Source organism: Nannospalax galili, unplaced genomic scaffold, assembly GCF_000622305.1.
Source record: "Nannospalax galili isolate Female #2095 unplaced genomic scaffold, S.galili_v1.0 scaffold290, whole genome shotgun sequence".
Taxonomy (NCBI): Eukaryota; Metazoa; Chordata; class Mammalia; order Rodentia; family Spalacidae; genus Nannospalax; species Nannospalax galili.
Genome location: NW_008331486.1, coordinates 236,416 through 258,103, shown reverse-complemented (window position 1 = coordinate 258,103; position 21,688 = coordinate 236,416). Strand labels below are relative to the sequence as shown.

Below are 21,688 nucleotides of genomic sequence, written 5' to 3'. Positions count from 1 at the left end.
GGGCAGCAGATCCCAACCAGAAAAAAAGCACTATTGGGCAGCTGAATACTACTAGGTGAGGAAGAGCTGATTTTCTTAGTTGTGACTTCTATCTAGGGTGTGACTCTAGATAGGTTGACTAGTCTTCAGGGGATGAATTTATACTGAGGGCCATCAGAGGAAACTAACTTGGCTCGATAGGCCTTAACGTCAATGACAGAATGCATGAAATCTAGTAGGGGACTATGGGAGCGGGCCAACGGGGAAAGGGGTATAAAGAGGATTAAGATGTGTATAAATTCAGTAAAATATATTTATATTTTTAAAAAGGGAAAACCTTAAATAAAAAATGTAAAAAAGTTTAAGAATAAAACAACAACAACAAAAAGGATACTATTTGAATAAAGAGGAAAATAACAGAAAGGGAAAAATTATTTACCAGTTATAACTCTGGCACAGAGTTACAGATTATACAAAGAAAACCTAGAAAGTAAACATAAAAAGAATTAAAAGTTGGGGCAAAGAAATGAAAAAAGAGTTTTCTAAAGATGCAACAAGTGTGTGAGACATACTTAAAAATGTTCAACATGGGACGGCTCAGCAGTTAAGAGCATCGGCTGCTCTTGCAGAGGACCCAGGTTCAATATCTAGCACATCAGATGGCTCACAACTCTCTGTAAGTTCAGCTCCAAGGGATCTGATGTTCTCTCTGGCTTCTGGAAGCACCCACACACATGGCATACACTCATAGATATACACATATACACATAAATTAAAAAAATAAAATAAAATAAATCTTTGAAAAGGATAGAGACAGAGCCAGAATATACTGGATGAGATATTATGTTCGTCTTGTTCTTCATTAAAACCCACCTATGGGGTTGGAGAGATGGCTCAGTAGTTAAGAGCACTGACTGCTCTTGCAGAGGACTCGGGGTCAATTCCCAGCACCCACATGGCAGCTAACAACCATTCATAACTCCAGGTCTAGGGGATCTGACATCTTCTGACCTCTGCAGGCATTGCATGACATGGGTGCACTCCCACACATGCATGCACTCATTCATACAAAAAATAAAAATAAAATATTTAAAAAATATTCAACAAGAAGTGCATTGTGATCCCCCTGCTGCCTGAGCAGTTTGATTCTCACCTTAATCTCTGACCCCATTCTTATCTTGGGCCCAAGCCCAGTTCTGCTGTTCAGCTTCAGACCCCTGGATTAGCATATTAGTCCAGACCCATCCACTGCATCCTTCACCCGGCCCTGCACTCAGAACAGCTTAATTCTCAAATTTAGTTTGTTAGACCCTCCTCACGGGCCTCTAAACTCATGTTGCTCCTGGCCTCCTGATATGCATGCCACAGACTGGCTACTACCCTGGCAAGTCAAAATCTGCCCAATGACTCTTCATTCCGTGGCAGCCTGTGTAGCTGCACTCTCTTTCCACACTCTGCCCCCCTTCTAACCTTGGACTCTAGACCCACGCCTGCTCTTCCCCTACAGATCTCTGGATTAGCTTCCTAACTAAGACTAGCTTAATCCTCTAGCATAGTTTCTTAGACCCTCTACAGGCTGTTCCCACCCACACTTTGCTCTTGGTTTCTTGATCTGCCTTCCACAGACATGCCTAATACCCTCATGTGTTAGATATGGCCCACTGCACCTTCATTCCCTGCAACCAGTGCATCTCCACTCTCTCCCTTCACTGGGTCTCCCTGCTAGCCTTGGGCCCATGACTGCTCCTGTTCTTTGCCCCTCCCCATATCTCTGGACTATGCTCTCAGTACTGACCCACTCACTTCATCCTGATACCCTGCACCCAGAGCATCCCAATTCTCCAGCTTCTTTTGTTTGACTGTCTACAGGCTGTCCCCACTCCTGTCTTGCCCTTGGCCCCTCTCCTGATATATCTACCATAGGCAAACTTACTACCCAAACAAGCCTACTACCCTGTGAGAACCTGAAGCACACACTAACTTTTCATACCTGAGCAGAATGCAACCTAGCTACTAAATAAACAATATAAACAGAACCGAACCTCAACGAAGCAAACGCAGAATAGAATTTTGTATTGGACACACAAGAAATAAAAGACATTCATTTGTCCCAAGACAATGCAAAGCACAAACAATATGAAAAAACAAGAGAATATGTTCCCAACAAAACTAACAGTCCTATAGAAGTGTGTTACAATGAAAATCACCCCAAGGAACCCCATGTCACCAAATTTAAAAGAACAATCATTAACATGATCAAAGAACATAAAGAACACACTGACAAAGGATTCATAGGACTGAAGAAGGTAGGCCTAAACTTGTGATGGAAGGTCAAGAAAATAAAAATAATGGCCAAATGAAATAACAAAACAATTCAGGACTTGAAAAGTGAATTACACAAGAGAAAGTTGAAAGAAAACCCATGTGAAAATGAGGACGGAATAGAAAACAACAGGCCAATAAGAAATGCCAGGAGAAAGCCTCAAAAGAAGAATGAATGAAATAGAAAAGAGAATATCAAGATTGGGTGACAAAGTTGAAAAACTGGACTCCTCAAGCCGAGTATAACAATTTAAAACTACACAGGAATGGAATACTCAGGAAATGTGGGGCACCATGAAAAGACCAAATCTACACATCATAGGCATACATCAGGGGAAGAATCTCAGGCCATTGCACATTTGTTCAGATACAGGAAACATATGTCTGAGAGATGCCCAGTACTAGGTTTCAATTCTACAGTTGAACCTCGACAATTAAGGCTTATGGAACATAGTGGAACAAGTGGTAGAGAGAAAACTAATGCATCCCTCAACTCTCACCAGCAAAGCTTCCTTATACAACAGAGTGTGATGCACACAGAGGGCTACAACTGGTCAAGTTTTAAAGAATAAGACACTGTATAGGATAGGACTCCTGTATGGAACCTCATCCACCCATGACTCAGGGACCATTGTGGAAGAGGGGGTGGAGAGATTGTAAGTCAGGGCTGGTTCATGAACACAGGGAAGCAGAGGCTTACAGGACACTGGAAGATTTCACATGTGAACTTGTGGCAGTGGTGGCATTGAGCACAGGACCCATGGCAACTGAATTAAACAAGGGCCCAAAGGGGAAGAGAGAAAAAGGTGGTTGGCCAGCACTAGACTGAGAACCATTGGAGACTGATTGCTGCTGGGTGAGGGAGAGTATGCCTTACATTCAGTCTCTAGATGGGCTGACTAGACTCCAGTGGATTGATTTACACTGAAGGACATTTGGCTACTAATGCCTGAATGAATATGACTTAACATGTATGGTGGACTACATGAGGATCAGTGAGGGTATGGATGGGGGAGGGCCTCTAAATTTGATTAAGAACTGTTGTATGAAATTACAAAAGGTCAATAGAAAGTATTAAAAAAATTAAAAAATCAGACCTATAGATTATGTTTTTTCATTTGTAGCAAACTTCAGTAAGGAAACAATAAGAAATATAGACTATATTTTCTGCTTTAAAATGTCCTTGGTAACCTCTATTGTAAAAAAAGAGAAACACATCACTTAACAATAAAGATATAAAATCCAAATAGTGACATGAATTAAACTACTCAAAGTTAAAAGATCAAAGAATATTTACTGATGTTTTTCATTTTCAACATGTATACGTGTCGGTTCAGAAATATAATGAAAAGTATAGCTAAACTATTAACAATGAATATTGGTATCTTAATATGATATGACATTTATAAGATATTCAAACTTTAACCTTTTAATATCTCTATTTTATAAAACTTAAGTTTCCTAATTAATATCTTTCATATGATCTAAGATAAAAGAAGCATGATATTTATTTTACACAATTTTTCTTTTTAAAGTTACTTTTTAAGCTTTGCAAATTCCATTCAATATGTTTTGATCATTGTGGGGACCTAAAGGTCCCACCTTGCAGAAGTCCGAGAGGAAGTCACTGGGGCATGGCCTGAACTGCTTTGAAAGTCTGAAGAATACTTCTGCACTGCTGAGGAATGCATGATCAGCGCATGACCATCCTTAAGCTACACCCTCGGGGGGAGGGGGGATTTCCAGGTGTCTTTATAAACTCTGCAACACCTGCAGTAAATGAGTCTCTGCTTGACTAGGCTCCCCATTGCACCTGAGTGTTCCTGGTACTGGGGGCAGTGTGGGCTGGCAAATGGTGTGCTTACTCATCCCCAATCATCACTGTGCCGGGGTCGCTGGTATGAATCCCTGGCAACTGGTGCCCAGCGTGGTGCTTGAAGGAAGGTGAAAAGAAGAAAAAAAAGAAGAAAGAAAGAAAGAAAATGGATTGGGGCCAATCGGAATGTTCGGGATAAGCGAGACCCTAAATATGGGTAACGAAATTAGCCGGGGTCGCTGGTATGAATCCCTGGCAACTGGTGCCCAGCGTGGTGCTTGAAGGAAGGTGAAAAGAAGAAAAAAAAAGAAGAAAGAAAGAAAGAAAATGGATTGGGGCCAATCGGAATGTTCGGGATAAGCAAGACCCTAAATATGGGTAACGAAATTAATAAGCTTGAGGACCCAGCACTTAAAGCCCTGAGAGATATGATTAAAAGCAGGGATTGGATTTGTCAAGTCCGGTAGCAAAAAAGGTTTGAGCAGAGGCGATTCATCTGGCTTCCTAGCTACTTGGGGCTAATGTTTTTACTGGGGATACATAGGCATCATGGGAAGAGTTTGAGGAAGAATGCAGAAATGCAACAGAAGTGAAACCAAAAGCGGCCAAAGTAACAAGCGGCACCTCAGGCGTGCCCTGGCCAGCTTCAGAGCCTCTTGGGACCCATGAAAACAGAACCCATGGATGCCTTTTTCAGAAGGGCAGAGCGGAGCGGAGTGCAGGGGGTTGGCGGTGAAAGCTGCCCACCTGACCAGCCTTGAACTAATGCATGCACAGGTCAGGGGCCCGCGTGTAAGCCAGGTGGGGGACCGCTCCCCAGCTGGCGACTGGCAGTGGCCACTGGGCGCATTAAAAGCAAACAAACAAACAAACAAAAATCCCTGTTGGCTGTGTGCCGTTACTGGCTCCAGGAGGACTGGGAAGGCCTGGTTTTGGGAAGGTGGTGGGGGATTCACCCCATCCTTGAGTGTTACAGCCCCACTGGCAGTAACACTTGCTGAATCCCAGGGCTGAGGGAGTCCTTAGTAAAAGCCTACACTGTTTTCGCTGACTGGAGAAGATGTGGAGAAACAAAAAAACAGCTCAATTCAAGGAACTCATGGCCACTTCTTTCTGACAGTATTCAGACTCATATGCTCCTTAAAGAGAGAGAAGCCTCTATCTTCTTACAGTATCTTAGGGGGCACCAAGGATTGCCTGGGCTTTAATCCCAAGGCATGCAGAGGCAGACAAGATGGCTTATTGTGTACAGGTACCACCTCTGAAACAGCCAGGGGTGAGCCCCAGGGGACTCAGGCCCAGTTCCTTGTGGCAAACGGATGTCGCACACTGTGCTCCTTTTGGAAAGCTTAAGTATATTTTTGTGTCCATCAACACATTCTCACACACCTGTTGGGCTACCGCTCATAGAGGAGAGAAGTCTAAACATGCTCAGTCTCATTTTCTACAGTGCTTTCCTACATTGGGACTGCCCCAAAGAAGTAAAACTGATAATGGACCATGTTCTGTGAGTAAAAATTTACAAGATTTCTTTTCACTTTGGGGAATTCAACACAATACAGGAATTCCCTACAATCCCCAAGGTCAAGCCATTATAGAACGCAACAATCAAAACCTAAAAATTCAATTACAAAAACAAAAAGGGGGAATAAGCCCCCACCAACAGTTGGGTATGGCTTTATTCACTATTAATGTTCTTAATTTTCAAAAAAAAAATCAGTTGGAATCCCAGTTTCAGAAGCATTGGGGATGACAGAAGGAGAGCCCTGAGGCACGGTAAGATGGAAGGACCACATTACGGGGCAATGGAGAGGCCCAGATCCATTGTTATCCATGGGTCAAGGCTTTGGGTGTGTCTACCCTACAGGAGATTTAAACCCCATATGGGTGCCTGCGAAAAACCTTAAGTGGGTAGGCCAGGGTCCGACTGACTAGCATGACAGTTCATGGACAATAGTTCATGAGACAAAATTCCTCTCTTTATTTATATCCATCTGAGGTGAAGGACCCAGTTCCTTGGCTTCATTGCCCCTCGGCCTCTTTGACAACTGGCTGATTGGCTAAAAGGTACATGGTCTCAGAAGTATTTCAATTTGTCCTAAGCCATGACTTGCTTTGTTTCTCTTGATAATGCTTATCTTTAAGTGTCTTTACCAGATAATTCAGCGACAGAGGACCCTTGGAACTGCCATGGCCCACCTCCTCATGATTACGGACTCCCCCAGGACTCCCTCCGCTTGCCCATGCTTGGCTAACCGAATTAGGCAGAGACTAAGACTGTCACAGGCTGGCATTATTCATGTGGCTGCCGTTAATCATGATGCATTTTTAGCCAAGGATGGGTAAGATGTCCCATGACAAGTACTCCTAAGACAGGACATGCTCATGGCCAGGTGCATGACCCAATGATGGGCAAGTCTTGATCAGAGGTGACACAACCTAAGCCAGGCAAAAATGCATAACATTAGAGGAAGGAGACAGCCATCTCTCCTCAGGGAGCCATCTATGAGGTGGGTAACCTGTGAAATAAAGTCAATCTGGCCTTAAAATAAAAATAAAAGGGGGAGATGTGGGGACCTAAAGGCCCCACCTTTCAGAAGTCCAAAAGGAAGTTACTGGGGCATGGACTGACTTACTTTGAAAGTCTGAAGAATACTTCCCCACTGCTGAGGCTTGTGACCATCCTTAAGATACGCCCTCAGGAGGGGAGGGGGGATTTCCAGGTGCCTTTATACGCTCTGTAACACCTGCAATAAATGAGTCCCTGCTTGACTAGGCTCCCTGTTTCGCCTGAGTGTTCCTGGTACTAGGGGTGGTGTGGGCTGGCAAACGGCGTGCTCACTCATCCGCAATTATCACTGGCCGGAGGTCACTGGTACGAACCCCGGGCAGGTCATATTTAGGTGCACTCATATATCTGTACCCCACATTCTTAACACCTGAATTTTTGCATTCAATATGTAGATATTCCATACTCTAATATTATGGTACATATAATATAATATGTATTATGATATATTATATATTATAACTATACATATTAAGTCCTACAGAGTCAAGTCTATGTCCTCAAATGCCCTTCTGTGTGGGTTCATCCACTGGAGCCTGGTCAAAATTCACTCCGTAGTGTCTTGTTTAGCTTGCACGAATTTAGGTGTTTATCCCAGTTTTAATGTTTTTGATATCTCGATTTATTACTTTGTGGTCAGATAGAATACAGGATGATATTTCAATTTTCCTAGATTTGTGTCCTAATATGTTGTCAGTTTTTGAGAAAGTTCCATGGACTTCAGAGAAGAAAATGTATTCTTTGGTGTTTGGGTACAATGCTCTGTAGATTCAATTCCAAAAGGAACAAGAACCTCAGCCTAAGACATGCAACCCTGAATCAGATAGAGCACAAAGTAGGGAATACAGGAAAGGACTTTCTGCACAGGACTTCCATATTCCAAGCATTAAGTCCAACAATTCACAAACGGCACTTCATTAAACTTAAAAGTTTCTGATTTAAGTGAAAATATTGGGATCATTAAAAACGTTTCTGTACCACAAAGGAGACTACCAATTGAATGAAGAGACAACCTACAGAATGGAAAAAAATGTTTACCAGATATAACCATGACAGAGAGTTAGCATCTAGAGTATACAAAGAACTCAAAGAAGCAAACATCTCAAACAAACAACCTAGTTAAAAGCTGGGGCAAGGAAATGAGCAGAGAATTCCCTAAAAATGAGACAAATATGTGAGAGCTACTTAAAAATGTTCAGCATGCACTGCATCTTTATTCCCCTGCAGACTGAGTAGCTGGATTCTCACCCTCTTAGTCCAGACCCACTCACTGCATCCTGACTTCCTGCATTCAGAGTAGCTCAAATCCCCAACTTAGTTTGTTAGACCTTCCACAGGCTGTCCCGAAAACCATGTTGCTACTGGCCTTCTGACTTGCCTGCAGGTCTTAAATATAAAACCTGAATGTTTGAAACTTCTAGAGGAAAACATAGGCAGTACCCTACAAGATAAGGTAGAATAGGATATGACTTTCTAAACTGGACATCAGCTGCTCATGAATTATTTCTGTTCTTTTTATTCAGGGGAAAAGACAGAGGGGAAAGGGTTGAATGGCCAAGTGGTAATGCGTATGGTTGCCTCATCCTCAAAGAGCAATGTCCTTTGTACAATACCCAAAAATCATACTTGTCCTTAAAAAATATTTGGTCTTGGGACTGGAGAAATGGTTCTATGGTTAAGAGCACTATCTATTCTTCCAGAGGACCCAGGTTTTGCTCTCTGCCAGCTCTTCTGCAATGGGCCCTGAGCCCTGGGTGAGTGTAGTTTAATATAGGAGTCCTGTCCAAGATCTCACACTCTGCAGGCTCTTATTCTCTATGCTTTGGATATTTATGACCTTTTGTTTTCCTGGCCCTTTGTTGTGTGTGGGAACTCCACTGAAGATAATTGAGAGATGCATTATTGTTCTCTTTACCCCTTGTTATGTGTTCTGTGATCCTTAGGTATAGAGTTTGCATTGTAGATGTGCCACTTAGGCTTGGCTAGTTCACAGAAAACCTCTGTGTATGACCAGTTGTGGAACTCTGTAATAATCTCTGTTGCAAAAGTAGCTTCTTTGGTAAGTGTTGACTAGGATACTTGTCTATAATATAAGAATATGTATTTTTCACATAGTAAGAAGTTACATATGTCTAGGGATGTGACAGCTTTGGGGTTTTCTTTAAGATCTATGACGTCTTCAGCCATGTGTATTTGGCTATGTTTATAGTACCACACACATCTTTCCTCCCATTGAATGGGTTTTAAGTCCAGTTAGCTAGCTGTTGATTACCTTAAAGATAGAAGTGCCATCAGTGTACAAATGTTATTTGCTGTACCAGTCATTGATGAGGTTATTATGCTTTAAAGCTGGGGTTGAACAAGTGAAGCTTACACATACATCAGGGTGTGATGAACACAGAAGACCACAACTGGCTAAGTTTCAGAGAAAAAGAGACTGCAGATTATGTGTCTCTGGATAGGACTGCTATATTAAACCTCACATACCCATGGCTCAGGAACTACTGGGAAAGAGGGGGCAGAAAGATCCCAAGAGCCAGGGCTTCTGTATGAACATAAGGAAACAGGTTTTCAGGCACTAGAAACCTGCTCATATGAACTTGAAACAATGGAGACAGCAGGAACGACCACAGAGGGAGGGAAATAGGCAGTAGGCCCCAAACTTAACCTAGGAACAACTGGCAGTTGATTACTGCTGCATAAAAGAGAGGAAATCTTGAGAACCCTAAATAGGTTGACTTGACTCCAGTGAACGAACTTGCACTTAAGGACATCTGGGTAAAAATGTTTGAACAGACAGGACTTAAACTTGCATGGAAATCCAGGGGGGAGAGACCATGAGGAGGACTGAATGGGGAGGGGAGTCTAAACTTAATTAAGACCTACGATATGAAAGGTATAAAAACTTCATAAAAATATATTTAAAAACCAAATTCTGGTTTTTCTGTTTGTTTTTGTTGAACCTACACTCAGGAACATTTGTGTACAAATGCTTGACTAGGTGAGACTTAACCTATGACAGAATACCTGAAATCCAGTGGGGGGTCTGAGGGCATGGATGGGGGAGGGGCCTAAATTTGATTAAGATCCATTATAGGAAATGCACAAAAATTCAACAAAAAAATATTTTTAAAAATAAATCCTCTCTCTCTCTCTCTCTCTCTCTCTCTCTCTCTCTCTGATCCTGCATTGTGGGAAATCTGGGTACAAATGCTTGACCACATAGGAATTAACATATATGATGGAGTTTCTGAAATCTGGTATGGGGGGCTGTGGGGCTGGGGAAGGGGAAGGGAGCCTAAATTTAATTATGGTGTATTATATAAAATGCACAAAAAGTCAATAAAAATTTGCAAGCATACAAAATCCCACAAAAACAAAAACACCAAAATTCTGGAATTAAAATAGCTCACAAAGAGCCGTAATAATCGTTACTTCCATTGAAACTTCACAAACCAGGGCCCCCTCATCTGTATTTCTCCAAGCTTGCACAGACCGGGTTGCTAAACTTCAAGCACTCAACAGCTTTTCCAGCTGGCGGCTCCTATAGATTCCACAACCCTACCTGAAAGAACATTGCCAAGTCTGTCATGGTAATAACCCATCCTCTGGTATCAGTTTCTTTCCTAGTTTGCTTTCTATTTCTGTGATACAAACACTGACCAAAACCAAGTTGGAGAGGAAAGCATTTACTTTATCTTACATCTCCCAGGTCACAGTTCATTCCTGAGGGGAATTAGAGCAGGAAATCGGCAGGAACCTGGACGCAGGAGCTGAAGCATGGACCAAGGGAGAGTCCTGCTTCTGGAATGGAAGACTGCGTCCTCTCACCTGTACCTAGTGTGCTTTCTTATACAATCCAGGACCACCTGCCTAGGAGTGGCACCACCTAAGTGGGCTGAGCCCTCCCACATCATTCAACAATAAAGAAAATGTCCTACAGACACAGCCACAGGACAGTTCAATGGAGGGAATTCCTCAGTTGAGGTGCATCAAGTTGACAACTGAAGCTGTCCAGCACAATCATCCTTAAAAATATTCGTACACTTTCCTTGTCATGGTCAGAACAGTGTTATGAAATAAAAGAGAACAGATATTGGAATAAAATTTACATCATTTTGGCAACAAAATTATTTACATCCTAGGTCATACTTTTCACACATTTCCCTCAAGACACGATATGTTGATCAGTGAGTGACAGTGTAGATGGACCGTGTTCATTTCCTTGCCCTTCCACCTCTTTCAGTGCTTGCTTTACTGGAGTAGAACTCCTTAGCTCCAGGCCTGGACATCATGCACCTGAGATCATCATGGATGACATGGTGATGTTAAAGCTGAGGATCAGGGATAATGCTCTGTTTTTAGTAACAGTTGTCTTACTGATATCAACAAATACATCGCAGAATAACATTTCAACTCAGCTCACAATATAGGGAGGAAAATATCTTTTTGTTATGTGATGAAGTGATGAAGAACATGGTTTGATCACATCACGAGGGTTAATCATCAGAGACACGGTAAGAAGAATGTCTTCCTACCATCAACAAGTTTGAACAAAACCTGTTTCATGTCTTTATTCCTCAAGCTATAGATGAATGGGTTTAGCATGGGAATCAAGACATTATAGAGAATGGCAGCCCTGCTCTCCCTCTCTGTAGATCGAACTGATGGGGGAAGTAAATACACACCCATCAGAGACCCATAGAACAGCAGAACCACTGTGAGATGAGAGCCACAGGTAGAAAAGGCCTTCCATCGCCCACCAGGAGACGGGATGCCCAACACAGTCCAGGAAATGCGGACATAGGAGAAGACGATTAGCATGAGAGGAACAGTGAGGAATATCAAACCCATGGTGATGATCATCAACTCATTAATATGGGTGTCAGAGCAGGCAAGCTTCAGCAGAGCACTGGGATCACAGTAGAAGTGGGGAATGATTACCTGAGCACAGAAAGCCACACGTGTCATCAACAGTGTGTGCATCAGGGCGGGACAGTTAGTCAGCACCAAGCACATACATAGCATTTGTGCACAGAGTTGGGGATTCATAACTGTGCTGTAATGGAGTGGATGGCAGATGGCCACATAACGGTCATATGCCATCACAGCCAGGAGACCACTGTCAAGTCCACCAAACACCAGGAGGAAATACAGCTGTGTAAGGCACCCAGAATAAGAGACAGTCTGACTCTGGCTATGAATGTTGATTAGCATTTTGGGGACTGAGGCAGAAATGAAACAAGCATCAGTTAAGGACAGATTAGCCAGAAAGAAGTACATGGGAGTATGAAGGTGTGCATCAGAGCTGATGACCAGGACGATGAGCAAGTTCCCCACCATGGCAACCAGGTACATGCCCAGGAAGATTCCAAATAGAAGAGGCTGCTCCTCCGGCTGCTCTGAGAGTCCTAGAAGGAGGAAGTCTGGAGCAACAGATTGGTTCAGTCGGCTTGGTTTTCTCATTCTGTGTAGTTCTTGTTATCTGTGCAATTAAAAATATTCAAATTTTACTCAATTATTAGATTAATTTATACTATGTAGTGTATTTTATTGCCAGATTTATTCAGTGTGAAAAAGGAGAATGCATGGCTCTTGCCCATAAACATCTCTGCTCTCACTGTGAATGAAATACTCATAGATACTTTGAAAAAATTAATATGAACTCAAATACAAATTTTGCTTTCTATGCTCTAAAAGGATCTAGAGAAAGGTGATTCATTTGATTAGAGAGGCCAGCACATGGAGATTAAGCTTGACTTTGTTGCTGAGCTTGTGCTTTAGAAAGAAGGTATTGATCTCCATCATCTCTCTTGCTCTTTCCCAATGTACTTGTGTGCACACAGATGTACAAATGCACACATAAACACAAGCATATGTGTATATTATAATATGTGTAGACAGTGAAAGTGACTTTGAAGGAAAAGATAAGGTGCTTCCTAGTCTTTGGAACTTAATCCCATCCATTCAAAGCATTCCTTTTCCCTACGTGGTAGCATTTGTCATGTGGACTGAAGGCAGTGACATCCCACCACCCCGCAATGTTAGGATGCCTTCAAAAGTCACAGGGCGTGTTCCTTCATTTTCTATTCCATGGAATAATACGGTAGTATTGGTATTACTTCTTCAAAAGTTTTGTAAAATTCTAGTCCTGTGCTCTTTTCACATGGGAGATTTTAACTACTCTATATCATTGGCTATCATGGGTTTGTTTAGACACGGAAGGATGGACTCACATGGAGCAATATTTGGAGACACAAATTAAAGTACACAGGCCCTATTATATAAAAATATACATATATAATATATATTATACATTACATGTATAATACAGCACATTATATTGGGTAGGGGGCAATAAGCAGAGTTGGGGATAGGAGAGGGGATAGGGGATATAAATACTGCCAAATTAAATTGCATGAAAATTGCAAAAATTCACAAATTACTAAAATAAGATATAAACTAAAATATATATTGTATGAAATTTTTAAAAATTCAATAAAATATATTTTTATAACATACAGGGGCTTGGAGAGATAGATGACTTAGAAGTTAAGAGCACTTGCTGCTTTTGCTGAAGCCCTGGGTAGGATTCTTAGCAACAACATGATGTCTCACAATCATGTGTGACTCCACTTCCAGGGGATCTTTATTTACCTCTGGCCTCTGCTGGCACTGCATGCACAGGGTGCACTTACCTGGAGGCAAGACACTCGCACATAAAAATAAATAACATTTTCTGCTAGAGAGATGCCTCCGTGGTTTAGAACACTGGCTGCTCTTGCAGAGGACCCAGGTTCAGTTTCCAGTACCTACATCACAGCTAACAATTATCTGTAACTCCAGACCCAGGAAATTCGATGCTATTTCTGGCCTCCAGGGGCACTGCACAGCATGGGTGCACTTATGTACATATAGGCAAAGCATTCATACACATAAAATAATTTAAAAATAAATAAAATGAAGGGGGTCTTAGTCCTCCATCAAATTCCTTTTCCCACATCCATTTTCCTTTTTACATGTTCATGTTTTCATCTATTATGGCAATTGATATTTAAAACCCTGATTTCTTTTTGGTCTGTTTGAGACAGATTCTCCATGTAGCCCCAGTTGCACTGGAACTTACAGAGATCCACCTGCTTCTAACTGCAGAGTGCTGGGATTAAAAGCGTGCGCCATCACCACACCTGGCTTCTGATACTTAATTTTCACTAGAGAACAGGAAAGTGAAAGGTATCAGGACTTTGTTTTCTTATCTGAAAACTAGTTACTACATTCTGTTCTCCTTGGATTTAGAGGAAGCTGGTGTGAGAGGCTCATTATACTACATTTGTGAATCTGTGACCTTAAAAGCTTTGTGAATATTTAAATTCTCCATTTGCCTGTGGTTAACAGAGAAGATCCTGAACTTAAAGTCTCAGATTATGTAGTTCTAGAATTATTTCATGTAATTTGTTTGGGAAGGTGTGTGTGTGTGTGTGTGTGTGTGTGTGTGTGTGTGTGTGCATTCAAGCATGCTTTCAAGTGAGTCTTACCCTTTCCAGTTTCTCACCTGTCAAAGTAGTGATCAATTTCAAATATTATCAAATTCTGAAGTTCTGTCTTTCAGTTGGAAAATTTTCAGTGAGGACCTCTTAGAGATGTTTGTGACTCAGTGAAGTTGGGGTCTAAAGAGTCCCTTGTTCATTAGGGATATCAGGGGCATGTGAGTCAATTTCTGCTTCTTCAAGTCAAAAAGGACAAGAAAATTTCTTGGGGCTATAAAGGCTCCTAGTAGATCATCCCCAAAGTGCTCATTAAATCCAACCTCCATGTTATTTTGCAGCCTGCTCTGACAAATCTATGGGATTTGGGGCACCTCTTCCCCAAGGCTTAAGCTTCTAGGTGCATGTCTCTGGAGTATGATTGTGAATCCCTTGCTGAAATATAGTGCACTGTAGCCTGACTAGCAACTCTCCTGGGAACACCTACCTGTGAACTTGAAAATTTGTTCCTGTGGTTTGTTCAGGCTAAACTTAAATAGAAGAAGAAATTGAGAATGCAAGTTATAACATAGCCAATTCTAATTTCCCTAAACAGAGAAGTATTGTAGGAAGCACCCACTCAAAAAGTCCAAAAGTCTTCAGTGATGCAGCCTGTTTAAAGTGTATCAGCCATGAAACCCCACTCATCACTGACGCTAGAAAATCATCCATATTTCTGTTAGCACCAGAAACTTCTTACTGATCATGTTCAGGATGTGGTCTCAAGCAATAAACAAGCTTATAATATTGGAAATAATTTTACAGGTGAGGAAATAAATGTCCAGTGAGGATAATGACTTGGCTAAGATGACATAATTTTTAGTCAGAGTAGATTTTTTTCACATGTCTGCATGGCTCTAAAGACCATCCTCTTAACCACTGTGCTTCATCTCAGCACAAATGTTGGATCACTAGGGTTAAGTTTGAGCCACTGATGTCTTCATACTTACAAAGTAATCAGCTGTTGAATTTCTTCTCTTATTAGCAGCATTAAACTTCTATTTCATCTGAGTTTTTGAAATGCTAGGGGTCAAACTGAGGGTCTCACGTGCTAGGCCAGCAATCTGTCACTGTTTCTTCTGCATGTCTCTTCTGACTTTTAAATATGAGTAATTATTCTTATGTTTTTGTCCTTTTTTCCTAATCAAGTATCTATAAATTTAAAATGGATATTAGAGTTGAGAACATGAATTAAAATGGTGTGAAAATATTTAACTTAAAGTGTTAAGCCCAAAATTTATTTTATGATAAAATGGGAGGCAAAAAATCAGCCTATACTCTAATTTTTTTTACAATTATAAACATACATCACAACTTTTCTCAATAACTCATGTATTTTACATTTATTAGATCTGAACATCCATCACTGGTATTTCTAAAACCTTAGGGTGGGCCACGGTAGGACAGCAGGGCCCCGACAGTAAACACTAATAGGTTATAGTACAAGTTAAATGATTTCATAAGCTTTGCATCCCAGCTTACAGAAATCTCAGACTTTCATTTTCTTTGCCTTTTATTGGACAAACAAACCACAAGATGCATGCCAGTCACTAAAACGAGAAAATTATGTCTATTGCTTAATAGGAAGACTCTCAAATCATTTTTGTCATCTTGAAATGAATACAGCCTCATCCTGTCACAAATTATTTACATCCTCCCACATTCACAATACTCCCACTTCTCAAGAATCCACAGATCTCATCCCACTCAACATCTAAGACCTTATAGCCAAGATCTTTTTCTATAAATAAGGATAAGACAAAATGTTTCCTCAGTTGTGATTCCCTCTACAATGCTCCTTTTAATCTTAATACATGAGAATATTAAAACAAAACTCACCCAACATAAATATAATATAGACAAGGGATAACTATAACAGATAGCCTCAATTCTTGTGATTAAGTGCATGGGTAAGACAGGTAAATGATCAGGAAGTATAGGAAACCTGGATGGCATGCCCTAGTGAGAGATGAGCCTAAAACTTTTAATGTCCAAGCTACACTCTCTGCTGAAGGGAAGGGTGCTGAAAATAGAATCCCTCAGGTCCATGTTTTGCAGAACACTGCAGATCTAGCAGGAGAACTGTGGCCAGGTCAAAAGTTTAAGCCCCTTGTCTGAGAGAAAGCATCTTGGTCAACAGCCCTCAGCCCACCTCCTGTCCTGAACAAATAACTCAGCTATCACTAGGTGAAAGAATAGGCCAAGTTAAAGGTTTACTAATGAGCTAAAAGCTATAAGTTTACTATGCTTTTACCCCTATGAAATAAAACATTGTGGCCAATAAATTGCCAGATAGGCCCTGGTAACACTGAGTAAAAGTTCAAATATGCTACTTTATAAACAGCAGCTTGGTAGAGCCAGCTAAAAGCTATATGTCCTGTTTTTTGTCTTATTGTGCCTAAATCTTTGTATCTAACTGCGAAATCTTAAGTGACTGCCATTCCTTGTAATGTTTAAGAGGACCCTGGTTCAATTTTCAGCGCTCAAATGGCAGCTATGAATCATCCTTAACTCCAGTTCCAGGGGAATCTGAACTCTTCTTCTGACCTTGGTGGTGTTACATGACAGAGGTGCACTCACATCCATGCAGGCAATACAGTCGTACAAATATAATAAAAATAATTAAAAAACATGTAAAAGAATGACCAGATAAGTTAAAAACAAACAAACAAACAAACAAACAAACAAAAAACACTTCTGACTTTTTAAATAAATGGCTTGCTGTAAGGATACATTAGCCCCAGAGTCGGGGACTCTACCTGCCAATCAGTGTCGCCACTTCGGAAATGAGGCTCCCCTGATGTGCAAGGCAGACTTGGGTCTGTTCAAGGAAGCACTGAGCTGCTTCATTCATTCTCTGCTGGAAATATTCCACTGATCAGTGTATATCAGTCTCATGTTTATCACTGGTTTTGTTTTCTATGTATTCAGTTGCCTGTGGCCAACCACAGGCCTAAATATATTAAATGGAAAATTCCAGAAGCGAACAAATCCTAGAACCCACATGGCAGCTAACAACTGTCCATAACCCCATTCACAGGGGATCTGACAACCTCGTCTGACCTCCATGGGCATTGCATGGCATGGGTGCACTTACCTACATTCAGGCACTGCAGGAGACAGGCTTGAGCCTAGGGTGAAAGTCTTATTGACAGCCAGCCATACAGCAGGCCTGACTCAACAGTCGGACTGCTGGAACCACAAGGAATGCCTTGTGACATTTGCTCCCATTAGCAGATCATGAGACTGATGCCTAGAGCTTGCCACTCCCTAAACACCATCCTTGGAATCCAAAATCACAACACTTAGATATTGCAATAATCAGGGTCATGTGGTTTCCAGGAATCCTGACTCTGTAATCTGAAACCCAGTATGCTAATGAGGCATCCTACCCACTATTCTGTGCTAGGACATTAAGTCTGTTATGCTAATAAGGTATCCTACTTGCTGTGCTGTGATTGGACCACTGCCCATATATAAGCTTGTGCCTTCCTGCAATAAAGCAGTCCTGTGTCACTGAACCTGGTCTCCTGTGTCTGAATGAGGCTCCGCTGACACAGTCTCCTCACCAGCCCTGGGGTCCGGGACCGGGCAGAAGCAGCAAAGACAGGAGGCAGCACAGGGCAAGCATAAGAGCTGCCTCAGCACATGGTGAGCAGAAGAGCAACCTCAGCCCAGGGCAGGTAGAAAGAAGAGAGGCCTCAGCCCAGGGTGAGCAGAAGTTCAGCCTTGATGCCCATGAGAATGAAAGAGTGGCACCCATGAGAATGGAGGAGCGGCCGCCCCTGGCAGTCACCACAGATGGTGCCCAATGTGGGGCACGAAAAGCCCGAACCCACGAGGCTGTAACACTTGGTTTGTAACACTTTGGGTATCCGGTGTGCTTTTTGCCAGATATCTGCCCATGGTTGATTGCTGCTTTCGTTCTTCTGGCTCGCAGTCTTCAGTTTGGCATGTCATTTCTGTCTCCACCAATCCTCTTCCCGAACAGCTCCTGAGTCCTTTTGGGTACGTCTAGCAGGGTGAGTGACCTCCAGTATGGGGAATAGTAATCCAACTGCTGCTGGCCCCCATGCCACTGCACTGGTTTTCCTCCTTAGAAGTAGGCAAATTAGGGTAATAGTGAAGGAAGTAACTAAGATATTAGATGAAGTTCTAGCTCTTGCTCCTTGGTTTATAGATTCCTGCTGTTGGGATCCAGAGCAATGGGCTCCTGTGCTATTTATGGCCAGGAAGAGAGAAGTCAGGGATGGGTGTTCATTATCTGGGCCATTCTACCCCATTGTGACTGCCATTCTGGCCTCGCTTCAGGGAGTTCCCCCCCTCCCCAATGGCCCTGGGCAGAATAATCTCATACTAAAAAACATAGATTAAACAAATAAAGCAACAGGATAGTGAGAACGGCTTGTCCCAGGCGTTTCCAGTCAAAACCACACTAACTGATTTCTCTTCTGATGCAGAAAAGATGACTGCTGATAAACGGGAAGTTAAGGCAGTCTCCGCTCTACCATTATGGGGAAATGGCTACTTTCCACCGTCTTGCACTAGCTCTAAGGAAGTTTCCCCCCAGTCCATCTACCCCTCCCTTCCAGAGGAGGACTGGAAGCCCCTCCCCAGCCTAGGCCCCTCTCCTATGATACAATGGGTGATTTTCCACAGTTTTTCCAAGTTACCATCAATCAGGGCTACAGAACCCTAATGTCTAGAATCCATATTCTCATGATACTTTTAAAAAGCTGCGTAAGGCAGCCATTGAGGATGGCATTCATTCCCCTTGGTTTGGTCAGCTATTAGATACAATCAGCCATGTGGCCAACACCCCCTATGACTGGCAGAATATTGCCTGTGCCTGTCTACAGGGAGGTGATTTTCTCTTATGGAAGGCTGCTTATCAGGATGAATGCGAATAAGAGGCAGAGTGCAATAGAAATGCCAATATCCAAAACATTGGGTTTGACACCTTGGTAGGGAGTGTCACTTTTGAAACCCCACAAGCCCAGGCACAGGGACCTCCTCGCTACTTTGAACAAGTGAGGCTTTGTGTGCTCCATGATTTCCGAAATATGCCGACTCGTGAAGATACCAAATTGACCAGATTGATACACAAACCAGTTGAGTGTTTCTCTGACTTCGTTGAAAGGTGCCAACAAAGAGTTAATAGGAAAATCAGCCATCGGGGGGCCAGAGATGCTTTGCTCAAGGATCTTGTATATGAAGGCTCCTCTACTGAGTGTTGCCTTGCCATAGGACCCGTTAGACACAAGGATGTCTCTGAATGGATTCTGGCCTGTTGGGATGTGGGGATCACTTGAGCTCATGCCACAGCTCTCACTGAGGCACTGGCTGATCACCAGACACAGGCCAAGACAGACAAGGGCAAATTTTGGGCTTGTGGAGGACAGGGTCATTGGTCTCACACCTGCCCTAACAAGATCTGGCAGATGGACGTTACTTCCCTTCCTTTGGCAAGCTTAAATATATCCATCATATTATTGACACCTGTTGTTAACACAAGGGCAAGGCTATGCTTGTGTCTTTCCAGATAATTTTCCAGCCCCCATTTGGATCCCAGCCTGGAACATCAGAATTACCTGCGATGGAAAACCTCCCTCCACAACCACTGACCCCAGAGACAGCAGCCCTGGCCCTGGAGGAAGCGACACACCTCTCAACCACTGAGAGACCAACCTGGCGTCGCAGACAACAAAAGTGACCAGCTCCAATGGCACACCCAATAACCTGGGACAACCTTGAGTATCTCACTTCACAAGCAGAGACTATAGCCATTACTGGTATCTCCTAATTTTTGGACCCTGACTTGCTAATTTTGTTAAGGCTAGTTCAGTTAGCTGTTGCCCCAACTCCAGATCTTTACAGGCATGTCTCTGCAAACCAGGACTCACTGTTCCTTGCCCTTACCAACCTATAATTGGCCTCCGATGGTTTCCAATAAATTCTTGACCCCCGTGGAGGCCTTTAAACAAGCCAGTACTGGATGTACTGCCTCTCCTTCTGCCAAACCACACAAAGGGACCCACCCTTCAAGGGCTGGTAGTCAATGACGGGTAAGATCCCGAGAGACGGGACAACCTAAGACAGGCACAGTCCATTATGCTGGGTGACCCTTGAGGTGGGGACAACAATGCCGAGGCAAAGAATCTTGACTCCCACTGGTTGGCATGGAGTTGGCACAACCTGGTCATAAGAAAACTTGCCATCTTGAGAGATGGAGCTCTTAATACAATGACCCCATTAGCTATTCTACTTTTCCTTGATGTATCTGGACTGATATCAATATACTATATATTCTAAACTATACCTCACCTTTAAAAATAAAAAAGGGGGAGATGTGGGAGACAGGCTTGAGCCTAGGGTGAAAGTCTTATTGACAGCCATACAACAGTCCCGAGGCAATGGCTGGACCACTGGAGCCACAAGGAATGCCTAGTGACATTTGCTCCCATTGGCAGATCATGAGACTGATGCCTAGAGCTTGCCATTCCCTAATCACCACCCTTAGAATCCAAAATTGCAACACTTAGATATTTCAACAGTCAGGGTCACGTGGTTTCCAGGAATCCAGGCTCTATAATCTGAAACCCAGTATGCTAATGAGGCATCCTACCCACTATTCTGTGATAGGATGTTAAATCTATTATGCTAATAGGATGCTAAGTCTGTTATGCTAATAAGTTATCCTACTTGCTGTACTGTGATAGGACGCTAAACCTATCCACACCCAACATAATCCTTGTGGCTTCCCAAAAGCTACACAAAATGGCCAGAAAGTGGCCTCAAGTTTTTCCAGGCTTGTGTATACCCTCAGTCCCTCCCCTTCAAGCAGCTAATGTCAACCGATTGGCTGGAAGAGGTAATCAGCTTGACTCCTTCTGCAGAGTGTGGGAAGGAGGTTTCACCATGGCTTGTTGTTACAGGTTCAAAGGAACATCTGGGTGACATTAGTGTAATCCAAAGTCTCCTCCAAAAAGCTGGAGCTGATCCAGGGTGAACGTGGGCAGTGCAGAGCACACTGGGAAAAAGGTGTGGAGCGGCCTCCATTTTGAGCGTGGGTGAATGTGGAATGAGATGGGGGGGCAAATGCATTTCAAATATGGAAAAGGAAAAGCCTATAAGAATCTATGTTTTTGTAAGTCACCCCCTCCCAAAAGTCATATTAACTATGCAAGATCCAAACAGGATTGCTTGTCAGTGTGTTAATCCTTGTCTGGACTGGGAGATCTTAGAGTGCTCAGAGGGTACTCTTGGGTCCCCCAGGGAGGGAAAAGACAAAAATTTCGTGAAACATCCATGCTGAGTAATGTGATGAAATCCTGAGCCATCTGCACCTTCCTTCCTGGAACATGAACCATCCCTTTCTCAGGAGTAGTCACATTCTATATGCTGCCTAATAGTTAGTCACTTTGTACCCATCTCAATTATCATATTATGGATCACAACATGCCAGTGCCTACATTCAAG

At 42.6% G+C, this 21,688-nt stretch overlaps 1 protein-coding gene across 1 annotated transcript; it reads right to left on the bottom strand.

The window, feature by feature from the left end:
* Positions 1-11,192: 11,192 nt before the first annotated feature.
* On the bottom strand, positions 11,193-12,152 carry LOC103728151 (olfactory receptor 1N2-like). Its single transcript, XM_008826276.1, has one exon. The coding sequence runs from the start codon at positions 12,150-12,152 to the stop codon at positions 11,193-11,195; it is 960 nt and encodes a 319-aa protein (XP_008824498.1).
* Positions 12,153-21,688: the final 9,536 nt, after the last annotated feature.

What these genes read in the sequence shown, in the direction of transcription:
- LOC103728151 (XM_008826276.1), bottom strand. Translation starts at nt 12,152, where the DNA reads ATGAGAAAACCAAGCCGACTGAACCAATCTGTTGCTCCAGACTTCCTC.